This window comes from Panicum virgatum, chromosome 1N, assembly GCF_016808335.1.
Source record: "Panicum virgatum strain AP13 chromosome 1N, P.virgatum_v5, whole genome shotgun sequence".
In the NCBI taxonomy this organism is placed as follows: Eukaryota; Viridiplantae; Streptophyta; class Magnoliopsida; order Poales; family Poaceae; genus Panicum; species Panicum virgatum.
The window spans coordinates 439,060-453,681 of record NC_053145.1 but is presented as its reverse complement, the minus strand read 5'-3'; the positions used below and the strand labels follow the sequence as shown (position 1 = coordinate 453,681).

The 14,622-nt window shown below is 43.5% G+C and overlaps 2 protein-coding genes and 1 pseudogene across 3 annotated transcripts; 2 read left to right on the top strand and 1 right to left on the bottom strand.

Annotated features, from left to right (window-relative positions):
* Positions 1 to 123: 123 nt before the first annotated feature.
* LOC120654360 (WAT1-related protein At4g01440-like) lies at positions 124 to 2,453 on the bottom strand. The gene is made up of 6 exons (XM_039931878.1): positions 2,060 to 2,453; positions 1,890 to 1,952; positions 1,685 to 1,801; positions 1,194 to 1,584; positions 891 to 1,042; positions 124 to 725 (listed from the first exon to the last, which is right to left on the bottom strand). Exons 1-6 carry the CDS (start codon positions 2,245 to 2,247, stop codon positions 578 to 580), a joined length of 1,059 nt encoding a protein of 352 aa, XP_039787812.1. The 5' UTR covers positions 2,248 to 2,453; the 3' UTR covers positions 124 to 577.
* Positions 2,454 to 9,611: 7,158 nt separating this feature from the next.
* Positions 9,612 to 11,964, top strand: LOC120654358 (ferredoxin--NADP reductase, leaf isozyme 1, chloroplastic-like). The gene is made up of 7 exons (XM_039931877.1): positions 9,612 to 10,071; positions 10,192 to 10,325; positions 10,422 to 10,500; positions 10,759 to 10,850; positions 10,954 to 11,031; positions 11,107 to 11,404; positions 11,531 to 11,964. The coding sequence occupies exons 1-7, from the start codon at positions 9,738 to 9,740 to the stop codon at positions 11,596 to 11,598; spliced, it is 1,083 nt and encodes a 360-aa protein (XP_039787811.1). The 5' UTR covers positions 9,612 to 9,737; the 3' UTR covers positions 11,599 to 11,964.
* Positions 11,965 to 12,100: 136 nt separating this feature from the next.
* On the top strand, positions 12,101 to 14,241 carry LOC120654359 (annotated as a pseudogene). The gene is made up of 3 exons (XR_005667045.1): positions 12,101 to 12,650; positions 13,320 to 13,442; positions 13,920 to 14,241. The product of XR_005667045.1 is annotated as a 60S ribosomal protein L9-like (transcript).
* Positions 14,242 to 14,622: the final 381 nt, after the last annotated feature.

Sequence of the window (14,622 nt, the reverse complement as noted above, 5' to 3'; positions counted from 1 at the left end):
AATTTTCTAGTGGAAACTTAACTGAGTCGGAAATCTAGGTGGAGATTTAATTTGATGAAATTTCCATGATCAAAGGGTTATAAACAGCGAAGTCGTTTGCCCATACAGCGCATGCACATTTGCTTTATATTGGAAGTCATTCTTTATTACTTACAGGGGAGACTTGCTATAGACCGGTTTGCAACATATAAAAAAAAACCTTGACTTGTCTCTCTCTTCTCGAGAACAGAAATTGAATTCCCTTGTTTCCGAAGGCACGGAGAAAATAAAATAAAATAGTACAACCCCTAGTTTATCCTAGAGAAGTGTTAATTGGTAATCTTTACGTGCATCTCCAACTCTTTTTAGTTCAAAATTTTGTACTATTTTTTCAAAATAAAATCTTATTTTGAAAAAATAATACAAAACTTTAGATTAAAAAGAGCCGGAGGTGCACCTAAAAATCATCAATTAATATCCTAGCTTATCTTTTTACCTAGATCTTGGATCCACACGTGGAGACTTCAATACCTCCGTTCCTATCCTTTTTTTATTTCTGCTATGCGCTTATATCATACCATGTCGATATCATATCACATCATACATCTTGTATTTGCTGTGTTGCTTGCTTGAATTTTTCTTCCGCCATCAGTACGTTGCCGGATGGAGCAGCATCTGATGCCTCTTTGGTTTTTGCCCAGAGGACCAAGTATAACCCAACAATTACAAGAGCAGAGCCCAGCGCGCTGGAGAATCAAAGCACACCATATTTATTTCTATTTTTACTGCAGATAGATGAATAAAGAATAATCCAGCTGTGATGCTGATGTTTGCACATATATTTTGACTAAGAAATGAATTACCGAACTATAATATTTGCACAATGAGTAAATGAGGGTGATGTATTGTACCTTCCAAGATGGAGCTGCTCATGGAGAGCGACGATGTTGATAGCACCTGCTATAAGTTGTATCAGAGGTGTGAATGCAGTCGTGAAGACTGGCCCTCTTTGCTCGATGCACCAAGACATGGCCAGAAAACCAATTCCAGACCCCATTATCCCCTAAGAGATCGAACACAATTATTATTGTTTTCTTTTGTCAAGAGAGAATGTTCTGCTTATTCAGTAAAAAGCTAGCTGTTATAAAATTATTTGCCTATTATACATATCAATCAGATAACAAAAAAACAAGTAGCAATATGTATGTAATTACCACAAAGAGCACTGTGATGATCTGAAGCTTGGTTCTGAGGATCCAGACTGACAGGTCCCTCTCTGTAGCCATCCCCACGGCAGCGATCTGAAGGAAGCTGAGCAGGAACATCAAGGCATTTCCAGAGTACAGTGCTGGGTACTTCTTCCCCAGCCTTGACTGGAGGATGAACCAAAAGGACCAACATGCTGCGCCAGCAAGTAGGGCCACAGACCCAGTCACCCATCTATGTGCACCATGGCCGCCGGCACCCATTGGTTGGGGTGCAGATGAGGATTTGGTCAGTGATGGGCCTTGGTAGAGTGCCAGGATGATTGCCCCTGTGAACCCTACTGTCGTGCCAAACACCTTTGCTAAGCCGGCTCCAGTCTTCAGATCAAGTTTCTCCATCCTGCAGAGTTAATTATTACAACGATTGCTAGCTTGTGGTATCATTGTTACTTAACTAATAACAAGTAAAAAAAATAACTGAAGCGACGAAGGATGATTACCCAAAAGGAAGTGCCACAACGAAAGTGAACATTGGAGTCATGTTGATGAAGGCACATGCAAATGTTGCTGTAGTGTACCGTAGGCCCACGAAGAATAGCCATTGGGTAAGTGAGGCGCTACACACATGTACAAAGAAGGCCGGCCGATTAGCACATCTCAGAATAAAGCATCACCAGTGATATATAGAGATCGATGACGACTTACCCAAGCACTGCACTGAAGAAGAGATACACAAAGATCTCTAGTGTCAGCTTAGGCCTTGTCTTCCTACATACATGGACGCGTCAGATATGAGAACTTCAAATTTTTTCAAGGAAAAATCCATTCCGACTTTATTTGATTCAAAGACAAACAAGATGCTATTATTACCGTACCTTTCTCGGAAGTAGGCGATGGGGGCGAGGAAGAGGAAGGCAGTGAACTGGCGAAGTGTGATGAGTACAGTGATGCGCATCCCTTGGTTGAAAGCCATCTTTGTCAGTGTGTTAAGCACGGCAAAGACAACAACAACAGCCAGCATTGTTGCCGTAGGCTTGCAATCACCCCAAGCATAACGGCCCATCCTATCACTGCTCGGTTGATACTCTTGATAAAAATCAAGCCAAGCCAACAATAGTAGCTAGCTGTTCGTTGGACTACAATATATAGCTAGCTAGAAGCTGATGCAATTTGTTTTGCCTTACACCTCACGTTCATGCAGGAGGCTATTTATATATGATGGCCAATTGGCCATGGCCTCCTGCTAGTTTGCTTTATGTGCACTCAAGAATGGCACCATCGATTAAGATAATGTATGTTTTTGCAGCTGGCCAAGGGATCTTTTTATAGACCATTCATTTTTATTTTTGTTTTTATTGCCAGGACTAGACCATTCAATTGGACGAACCTATCATGCCAAATTAAAGAACTAGCGGGAGAATTTTGTGCCTGTAACTTTAACTTATGCTAAAATAATTAAAAAGGGCAAAGAGGGTGGGATGCTTCATTTGGAAAAGGTAGGCTTCAAAATTTTATTCATATATACCCGCAAAAAAAATATTCATATGAGCATTGAGGAAACCGTTTCTTGCGTGCATATGTAGTGTTAGGACTATAATAGGCATATATTTCTCTCAAAAAAAAGAAGGGTTAAAGTTAAACACATACTCCAACAACATTACAACAAGCATATATTGAAGAATATAATCGTTAGAAAATGACAATAAATAAATAAATAAAAATAAAGGCAAGGAATAATATATATAAATTAAGCATTTAAGTTGCCGATGATGCAACACATTTGTGCATGGTTAGTTGGGCGGCTAGGCCTCCTGTTGAAAAGCTTGCACACGCAGCATCTAATGCTATAGCCTAGCTTTTTCTCGTTCTCCATCTATCAAGTTTGATCCGGGTTGCTGCTGGATCGTGTCGTGTCGTATCCGCACGCACTTGCATTATTGGTTTGATTTCTTTATTTCACCAGATTAATTTAATTAATTAGCACATGCATATGGGCAGCCAGTTATATATAGACATCACCTTCCTTCTTTCTCAATTGATTAATAAGAGATCTCCTTGCTTGAATAATCGGCTGGTCAATGTGATAATTAACTAAGAAAATGCACATATTCCGATTTTAGGCTCCTCCGATAAATACATATATACAATCGAACAAACAAAACTACAATCTAGCTATCAAATCAAATCTATGGACATGCATGCAGCCGTGTCCAATTACCAGACTTTAATTTGCAGAGTAGAGTAATAATGTTCAGTGCATGGTAGGTAGGACAAGCGAACGGGTGTATAGCTGATTTGGTTATTAGATGCTTCTAGTGCAGTGATACTCAGGTTCTAGCTAGGTATGAATAGTGGTTGAGGTTAAAAAAATACCCCTCGTTCATCAGAGAACTAGAGTTCGAAGGATTTTCTTGAACGGCCGGAAGCCCAGGTCGCTTCCTCTGTTAATAATAAGCTAAAATTAATTAAGCACACGTACAGCATCCCAGCTCTGACGGCTGAAAGTGAAAAGGTAATACAGAGCTAGCTAGATCCTCTTATTAATATAAAGATCGACAAAAAAAATAAACTAAGCTTTTCGCCGCTGCCCTGCGAATCCGATGCTCCCGACCGATCAACGCAAGCAGCTGATGTCGCTCAATTATATTAAATTATATTGTTCATGCCTTTGCAAATCAGTTAGTGGTGGGCATTCGATCCCCTCTCTCTCTCTCTCTCTCTATATATATATATATATATATATATATATATATTGCCTTTGCAAATCAGTTAGTGGTAGGCAATCTATATATTATAAATATATATAATATTCAATTCTTCTTTCGAGTAGAATAATCAAATGATCGATGAGCACCAAGACATGCATATATAGGGATGTTAGAGCATTTCATCTTCTTTTTCCCACAAAATAGAAAACTTGTGTACGCATCACTAGAAAAGTAGAAAGATGCCTACTTTTAAGTAGGTTATGGAAATTAAATAGTAGTACACATATTCTAAAACATCAGATGGATTCTTATTGTTCATGGTATTTGATGAATCTCAACTTTAGCTAATTGAATGGCCGGCATGGATTTATGCCGTACTTCCCTAGGCTCCATCTATATGATGCATATTGTCCATCTAAATTAGGCAATCTGATACCAGTTATGTGTACTTGTACGTTGCTACGGGTAATGTAATTATTGCTACCACCAATTTTGTATCCTTTCTCTCCGTGCAGCACATGTTGTATCGTGACCGTGTGAAGTATTGATTGTCTAGGTTCCGATTAAGATTCCGATTAATTTGTTCAGATTCTGACTAGAATTTCAATTAACTTGTCTGGATTTCGATTAGAATTCCGATTGGTGGATTAAGAAATCATTGGTTCTTTTAGAAATAATATATATACAAATAGAGATAGAAATATACTAGCAGTTTGAGAATTATCCACCCACCTATAAATAATAAGGAGATGGATATTTCAAGCTATATATCTGAGACCATACCTTTTTATTTCTTATGTCTACTCTAGATAAGGCTGAGAGAGAGAGAGAGAGAGAGAGAGAGAGAGAGAGAGAGAGAGAGAGATATTCAAGTGATCTACATAAGAGAAACACCATGAGAGCGATATTCTAGCCATGTACTCTTCTTGTAAGCATCTTGAGATCCAATCCAATTCCACTAAAAATCAGACTCCATTTGAATTCTACTTCATTTTTTGTGTCGGTTTGCGCTAGAGTGCCACATGAGGTGACCTTTTGAATTGACTTGATATCTAGTACTCCCTTCGTCCTAAATTATTAGTCATTTTGACTTTTCTAGATATATTAATTTTTCTATACACCTAAACATGATATATATATATATATGCATAACACAAACTATGTATCTACAAAAGCCAAAACGCTATTTAGAAAAAATAAAAGCCAAAACGACTAAGAGCATCTTGAAGAGACTCTCTAAAAGAGTCTGCTAGCTATAATTGGGAAATAATCCCAAAACATCAATCCAATAGACTCATATACGTCCGCCCTCGTCAAATGGCTCGCCATTATTCCCCCTCGCTCGACATCTTTGCCGAGCCTCCAACACTCGCCATCTCCCTCCTGCGCCTCTTCCCCGCCTCTTTCCTGCCGTCGTCACCCTCCGGCCGTGGACGCGGCACCTCCGCCGCGCCCTCCTTGTCCCGCCATTGCCTCCCTTTGGCCAAGGACACGACGCCTCCACCGTGCCCTCCTCGTCCCGCCGCTTCCTCCCTCTCCAACCGGCCCTCGATGTTGCACCCTTGACACCGCAGTGGCAGGGACGGCAAGGGGGCGGGGAAGGCTTGCTGCTCCTCCTTCTCAGTATCATCGTCGTTCTCGGAGAGCATGAGGGGCTCAGGTGAGTCCTCCCATTGTCCAGCCCTTCCCATGCCGCTGTGGTAGGGACGACAAGCAGGCGGGGCTCAGGCGAGTCCGACATATATATACAATCGAACAAACAAAACTACAATCTAGCTATCTAGCTATCAGATCAAATCTATGGACATGCATGCAGCCGTGTCCAATTACCAGACTAATTTCACTACTACAGCCACCCCTATCACCGCCGGTTCTAAAAGTGCATCACCAACGGTTTTGGGTACCGTTGGATTTAAGCCGATGGTGATAGCGGGGCCATCACCGCCGGTTCCAGAACCGGCAGTGATGGATAACCGGCGGTGATCCGTGCGCCAACCGTTGGTGATGTGCACCCATCACCGCCGGTTCGTATCTGGAACCGGTGGTGAAGACCTTTTTCCCATCAAAAAAATATTTTCATATAATAATATTGCATCATTTGTACAACACATATAATATATAATTATAGCAACAGAATTCAACCATACGAGCTCATACATCAGATGGCAGCCATGTTGAAGTTGTCAAAATTGAAAAGAACTAGTAATGATAGAACTAGCAATTCATCCTGCTGCCCATGTCTAGTTCTGAACCAAAAGACCTTTCAACTTAGGACAGAGAATGCATATTACAAACTGAAATTCAGTAAACACTAGTCTTTTACCACCATTTTCATGTCCCAGGAGTGCCACACACTCAAGTCTAGAAAGAATTACATTGAAGTCTTGCATACATTTTTTTACGATATCTATAATGCTACTTCTATCTGTCTAAGTGCCTGTCTATTACATATGCAATGCAACAGCAAATTTGGAAAGATTTGGAAGAACCATACCTTGTTAGAGATGCTGCATATAAAAGGCACATGATCAAGCATGCTTTCTATGTAGACAAAACTACAACTGCAACAAGAAAAATGTCATTTCAATTTACCTGATCCCAATGCTGCGGACCAGTCCCATAGAAACAAGTTCTTCCATCGCATGGCATGTTGTTTCCAATGAGACAGTGGTATCAATGTCAAGCACACTATCATCGCCAAGAGCACTAGAAGTTGTACCAACTCCTGAAGGAAATCAAAATGCTCTATTCAGTGAGACACATACATATTAAATCTTCCTAAATACTATGCAAAATTAAGAGTTAGAATTTACCGGTATGTCTAGTAGCTACTGGGAAGTGAACAAGATAGGGATCAAGATAACCTACCTGCAGCTTCTTCAAGCTGTCCTTACAGACTTCAATCACATGACCGTTGATCTGAATTCCATAGCTACAGTCATAACAAACAGAGATGTTTCAGTAGAATGAAAAAAAGAAACATTAGTTGTCATCATGCACAATTAGGAAGTGGTGGTTTCCTAGTACAGAGAGTAGGGCTTTGCAATTTAGATAACCTTGGTTGTGATGAACAGATCCTCCCTCTTGACAATTCTGGTTTGCAAGCTGAGAACACTGAAAGAGGGCACAAGAAAAGTCAAACAATAACATGAAACTGACATGAATGAGACAAGCGGCATCTCAGATTAGTTCACATGACAAGCAGTGGCGGCCACAGCACCTCGGCCATCCGAACCATCGGAGGCACGGCGCCCCGAGGGGAGCGGCGGCCCAAGGTCCCCGGCCACTGGAGACACAGCGCCCGGGGTGAGTGGCGGCGGCGGCGGCCACGGACCTGCGGCCACCGGGACCACCATGAGCACACGCCCCGGGGCAAGCGACAACGGCGACCCCTGATATCCGGCTAGGCGTACCTCGGATCCGGCAAGGGGAAGGCCGGATCCAGCCCCGGTGGCCGGCGGCGGTGAAGGGGCGACAAGATTTCCCGCCTGGAGGAAGTGGGAGGCTGGGGGGAAGAGAGAGGTGGGAGGGTGTGGGAGGGGCGAACAGGCGGCTGCTGCTGCCTGCATCGTCGCTGCCAGCGGAGGCGGCGGCGGCAGCGACCAAAGGCGGTCTGGGAGTTAGCGGTGGGGAGGTGGACCGGAGGAGGTGAGTGAGAGGATAAGATTGGGAAAAAAATAAAATGAGAGGGAGAGGATAATATGGGGTGGTGTTCACATCACCGCCGGTTCGTAACGTCTATCACTGCCGGGTCGTGTTACGAACCGGCGGTGATGCCTGTTATATCTATCACCGCCGGGTTGTAATAAGACCCGGCAGTGATGACGGCTATCACCGCCGGCTCCATTTTGAGCCGGCGGTGATAGCACATAACCGGCGGTGATGAGGCGTTTGGGATAGGGTTTTCTGTAGTAGTGTTTGCAGAGTAGAGTAATGATGTTCATTGCGTGGTAGGATGGACAAGCGAACGGGCCTCCAGCTGATTTGGTTAGATGCCTCCAGTGGTATTTCTCACGTTCTGGGTATGATTTATAGTGGCTGAGGTTAAAAAAAAATACTTCTTGCTGGCCAGGGAAGCTAGAGTTTGAAGGATTTTCTTAACTAGTAAGCCGATGTCGCTTTCTCTTAATAAGCTAAAATTAATTAAGCACACGTACAACATCCCAGCTCTGACGACTAAAAGTGAAAAGTAATACAGAGCTAGCTAGATCCTCTTATTAATATAAAGAAAGATAAAAAATAAACTAAGCTTTTCGCTGCTGCCCTGCGAATCCGATGCTCCGGACCGATCAACGCAAGCAGCTGATGTCACTCAATTATATTATATTATATTATATTGTTCATGCATTTGCAAATCAGTTAGTGGGGGGCATTCGATCCCTCTCTCTCACTGTGTGTGTATATATATATATAAATATATAATATTCAATTCTTCTTTCGAGTAGAATAATCGAATGATCGATGAGCACCAAGACATGCATATATAGGGATGTTAGAGCATTTCATCTTCTTTTTCCCACAAAATAGAAAACTTGTGTACGCATCACTAGAAAAGTAGAAAGGTGCCTACTTTTAAGTAGGTTATGGAAATTAAATAGTAGTACACATATTCTAAAACATCAGATGGATTCTTATTGTTCATGGTATTTGATGAATCTCAACTTTAGCTAATTGAATGGACGGCATGGATTCATGCCGTACTTCCCTAGGCTCCATCGATATCATGCATATTGTCCATCTAAATTGGGCAATCCGCTACCAGTTAGTAGTTACGTGTACCTGCATGTTGCTACGGGTAATATAATTTTTGCGGATCTATATGAGACCGCCAACTTCGTATCCATTCTCTCTGTGCAGCACATGTCGTACCGTGCACGCGAGGTATTAATTGTCCGTGTTCCTATTAAGATTTTGAATAATTTGATCATATTCGGATTGGGATTCCAAATAACTTGTCTGGTTTTCGAATAGGAGTTGGATTGATGGACTAAGGAATCATTGCTTCCTTTAGAAATAATTAGACATTTATGTCCGTGCGTTGCTACGAACAAAGTTGGTATAAGTATCAAAACGCATAACTATCCATTCGTTAATTTGTAGAGATCTATGTGATCAAATTGTGGACGGAGGATTGATCCGATTTGCATACGGGATGGACTAAGGCCCACTTGTCAATGACACAAGATGAATCAAATCAAAAAATTAGGTGAAAACCTTACTCGCTTTAGAAATAGGTATAGATATAGATTTATATAGACAGAAATAATTATACTACCAATTTGAGAATTATCCCCCCACCTATAAATAAGGAGATGGATATTTCAGGCTATATATATATGAGACCATACCTTTTTATTTCTTAGTCTACTCTAGATAAGGCTGAGAGAGAGAGATTCAAGAGATTCAATACAGAGGAATCTGTTTAGAGAGTGAAATAAAGAGTTAACTAGAGAGCTAAAAATAGTTACTTTCTTGGAGATGCTCTAATAATTTGGGACAGAGGGATTATTTTGTTAATGTTGATTCTACGTGGGCTGTATTAATGTGTCACAAGACAAGAGGATATATGAAAGAATGGGCTGAAATTAGATGCGGATGGGCTGAAATACCAAATATTAATGGGCGGGCTTATATGGTGTGACGGACGGGAGCGGCAAATAAACAAGAGCAAGCAGACAGAGTGAGAGAGGCGACGGCCGGGCACCACTTGCTCCTCATCTCGTCTCTCTTCCACTCATCAGTCACCTCTCCCGCGAGCACTACAAACCCAATCCCCTCCCCTCCCTCCATCTAGCTATCTATCGTCCCATCTCTCGGGCCTCCTTCCACTCATCAGTACACCGCCATGGCCGCCGTGACCGCCGCGGCCGTCTCTCTGTCGTCCTTCCCTGCTGCTGCCAAGGCGGCCGCCTCGACGTCGTCCCCGTCGTCATGCAGCATCACGTACCCGCGGCGCAGCGCCGCCCGGGCGGTGCGCGTGCAGGTGTCGACGACGGAGACCGCTGAGGCCGGGGCGGCGCCGGTGAAGACGGAGAAGATCTCCAAGAAGCAGGACGAGGGTGTGGTGACCAACAAGTACAGGCCCAAGGAGCCCTACGTGGGGAGGTGCCTGCTCAACACCAGGATCACCGGCGACAAGGCGCCGGGGGAGACGTGGCACATGGTCTTCAGCACAGAAGGTCGACGTCCTTATTATTAATTTGCTTTGCTAGCTAGCTAGATCTGCTAGCTGCTTGCACTATTAGATTAACTTAATTACTTGTTAATAAATAATACAATTAACTTGTTATATATTGCAGGCGAGATCCCTTACAGAGAAGGGCAGTCCATTGGCGTCATCGCCGACGGCGTCGACAAGAACGGCAAGCCGCACAAGCTCAGGCTCTACTCCATCGCCAGCAGCGCCCTCGGGGATTTCGGCGACTCCAAGACCGTGAGTCGTCGGTCCTTGTAGACTTAGCTTGATTGTTGCGCTGCTGATCATCAGGCAGCTAGATCTACATCTACATCTACTTGTTGTTGTGTGTAGGTGTCGCTGTGCGTGAAGAGGCTCGTGTACACCAACGATCAAGGAGAGATCGTCAAAGGAGTCTGCTCCAACTACCTATGTCAGTAGAGTACTAGTGTTCATTTTCTCCAATTCATCACATGCTGCTATATATAGCTTCGATCTTCTCTTAATCAGGCATGCATGCTGTTGTTGTTCTATTCCATTTTCTGTCAGATCGTTGTTCAGCATACCTGTCAGATCAGATGATTATATATGCCAACCGTACCACTGCAAGCAAACTAAAGAGACAAACAATATAATTCAGGATATATATAGATCTCTTCAACTAAATAACATAGTAATTCACTGAACGCAGGTGACCTGAAGCCCGGCGCTGAGGTGAAGATCACAGGGCCAGTCGGCAAGGAGATGCTCATGCCCAAAGACCCCAACGCAACAGTCATTATGGTGAGGCTGATGATCATGCATGCATGATCCTTGCTGCATCGAGTATACTATACTACTGATGATCTGATACATGTACGTCATGTATGTAATTGATTGTCATCAGCTGGCGACGGGTACCGGTATCGCCCCCTTCCGCTCCTTCTTGTGGAAGATGTTCTTCGAGAAGCACGACGACTACAAGGTATGTGTGTGTACATGCATACTGTGTTGAAGAGATCATCCTGAATTGTTTAATATATCTGCTGCCTGCCTGCAGTACAACGGCCTGGCCTGGCTGTTCTTGGGAGTCCCGACGAGCGACACCCTGCTGTACAAGGAGGAGCTGGAGAAGATGAAGGAGATGGCGCCGGACAACTTCCGGCTGGACTTCGCGGTGAGCCGGGAGCAGACGAACGCGGCGGGGGAGAAGATGTACATCCAGACGCGGATGGCCGAGTACAAGGAGGAGCTGTGGGAGCTGCTCAAGAAGGACAACACCTACGTCTACATGTGCGGGCTCAAGGGGATGGAGAAGGGCATCGACGACATCATGGTCGACCTCGCAGCCAAGGACGGTATGTGTGTGTATCTATGTTTGTTGCATTGTTTACTTGCGTCGTTTATATAGAGTTGAAAGAATCATCAAGCAAATAATCAATCTGACTACTGCTAATCATCGTCGTCGTCGTCGTCGTCGTCAGGGATCGACTGGATTGAGTACAAGAAGCAGCTCAAGAAGGGCGAGCAATGGAACGTCGAAGTCTACTAAACCATCGTGCATGCATATTCTCACTAGCTAGCTAGCACCATCTTGTATATGCTGCATATATAGTACGTACATACAGGCGCACGTCAGTACATACACCACATTATATCCATCATTTTGTTGTGCCATGAATTTGCCTGCCTGCCTTCCTTCCTTCGTATCATCCTCCATCCATCACTCTACTAGCTAGTAGCTTTTTAACTCAGCTTGCATCCATCCAAATAATTGGCTCCTCCGATCGAATATTGTTGTACATATTTGTTTCATGGTTACGTTGTCGATCGATCCAGACCTCCCTTAGCTTCACTCATGTATTTATTATTTACTATTGGTACATTTTCTCTCCTGAGGCTATTTTAATTATGTTTATATTATTTTCAACACACAGCAAAATGGATTTATATATAGCTTGTTGTTGTTGTTGTTGTTGTTGTTGATGAGAAACTACTCTACTCCTAAGTGAAACCACAAAATACTCAGAAACTTACTCCAGGCGCGCAAGGGAAACAATGAGCCGGCCCAGCCCAATCAATAAAATGAGCCCACTGAAAAAATAAGTGAGCCCAGCCCATCCTTCTCTCCTACCTAGGGTAACCCGCGGCGGCCCTCCCGTTCCCGTATAAAATCCGCGCTCGTCTCTCTCGCCTCCTCCCCTCCGCCGCCGCCGAATCAGCCACACCCGCCGGCCAAGATGAAGACCATCCTGGCTTCCGAAACGATGGACGTCCCCGAGGAGGCCACCGTCAAGGTGGCGGCGAAGGTGGTCACGGTGGAGGGGCCGCGCGGCAGGCTCACCCGCAACTTCAAGCACCTCAACCTCGACTTCCAGCTGCAGGGACGGCGGCCGCAAGCTCAAGGTCGACGCCTGGTTCGGCACCCGCCGCACCATGGCCGCCATCCGCACCGCCATCTCCCACGTCCAGAACCTCATCACCGGCGTCACCAAGGGATACCGCTACAAGATGCGATTCGTCTACGCTCACTTCCCCATCAACGCCTCCATCACCAACGCAAACACCGCCATCGAGATCAGGAACTTTCTCGGAGAGAAGAAGGTGCTCACTACTAGTCTGAACACCGGCCTTCCTCTTCCTTCCTTTATTCCACTTCATCCCATTTTTCTTTCGCCTACATTTTGTGATTGTGATTGTAAGGGAATGATATGCTATAGGGTTTTATTCACAAGGGGTTCAATTTGCATATCCAAATTAGTGCTAGCCTCGTGGGTGCTTTTATTATTATAGCATAATGTGAATAACATTCTCTGCTGCTGGGTACAACTTACTATTGTTTTTAGGTCAACTACAATTCATATGCTGGTCACTGATTTAGGAGTAGAGGAAAAACAGAGGAAAAACACACACATGCAGGCTAAGTTACATCCGAGACTCGATCACAACAAGTAAAAGGCATTGCATGATCCGTGGCATCCGCTAATGATGATGGATACAGAACCTCTGTGGCATAATGCATACTCTGATTGCCTGGCTTATCCTTCTCCAAAAGAAAAATGGCTGGCCTAGTTCCTTTCTGTACATATGGTGGACGAGCTTTAATTTTAGTTCTCCATTATACTCTCCCATTAAGATTTAGGAGTGCCCTGTGCTTTGTCTACACCTCGGTGTGGTTTTACCTGTTCCATTTCTCCTACATGTGATCTGTGTGTATCTTATGAATTATGCATTCAATTGAAGGGTTCTGAGGTTCTTGGTTTCCTTGCATAGGTGAGGAAGGTTGACATGCTTGAAGGTGTGACCATTCTGCGTTCTGAGAAGGTCAAGGATGAGCTCATTCTTGATGGCAATGATATCGAGCTTGTCTCTCGCTCTGCTGCCCTAATAAATCAGGTTGGAGTCCTTGCTTCTCTGGTTTTACTGCAGCTAGTTTTGTAAATGTTCACTGATTTAGCCTTTGACCTTTTGACTTTAAGCCACTCACTCCCTATCATCCTGTTAGGACTTAAAATTACAGGACAGTAGTCAGGTGGACGGTGTGATGTTCCATTTTCATTAACATGCTCAAGCATTGTGTTGCCTCACTGAATGTTAATTTTGGACCATTTATGTTTCCACGAACATTCTTGATGCATGTTTATCATTGTTGGTATTTCAGACCAATACCATAGCTGCTAATTGTATATATTCAATCTAAGAATTTGTGGGGTCAATGTTTACCCTTGTGTGACAAGCCATATCTCTCCATTACAAGCTGCAAACCTCACCACTGTATTGGAATGATATTGTTGGTGAACATGCACCTTACCATTTCTCCTGATCTACCATCATAAACTGAGTTTTTTTTAATTCTGTTTTTGTTGTAAACAGAAATGCCACGTAAAGAATAAGGATATCAGGAAGTTCTTGGATGGTATCTATGTGAGTGACAAGGGTCCAATCGCGGAGGAGCAGTGAGCTCTTTGCTGCTGCTAGGGAAACCTGTGTTAGACAGAGTTGGGTTCATCGTTTTTGTGCTGTGTTTTTTGGTTAGTCAATTACAAACTTCACAAGTTTATCAGTTTTTTATCTGTTTTGTACTGTTTTAGGATGCTATGTAATTGGAGAGGCGCTCCTATGCTATTGTCATTGTTTGTGAGATTATTTTCGTGTTCAAATTCCCCTACATACCTCTCCCGTTCCTGGTTGACTCCTTGATGGAAGAGTTTGATGTGGACCCTATTACCTGTCTTGTTTTCATGCCCTTGTAAATCTGTGGATGTGGTCGCCCATCTTGTTAGGCTATCTTCAACTATTCCCCCCATCCAACTCCCCCTAAACGTACTATTTACTATATTTTACTACCTCCCTCCAAAAGATTCTTCCCCCTATAACTCCTCTCCAACCATTCCCCCCATATCTATTCCCTCTATATACTATCACTCATTAACTAACTATTTATTTATTATTTTTGAATTTAAAAAAAATCATACAGTATTTGTATTATCATAATACGCATTATCATTATGTTACGGGGCTCAAACAGGATTAATATCGCGAAGAAACGGTGTGATTAGAGATATAGGGGGAGTTG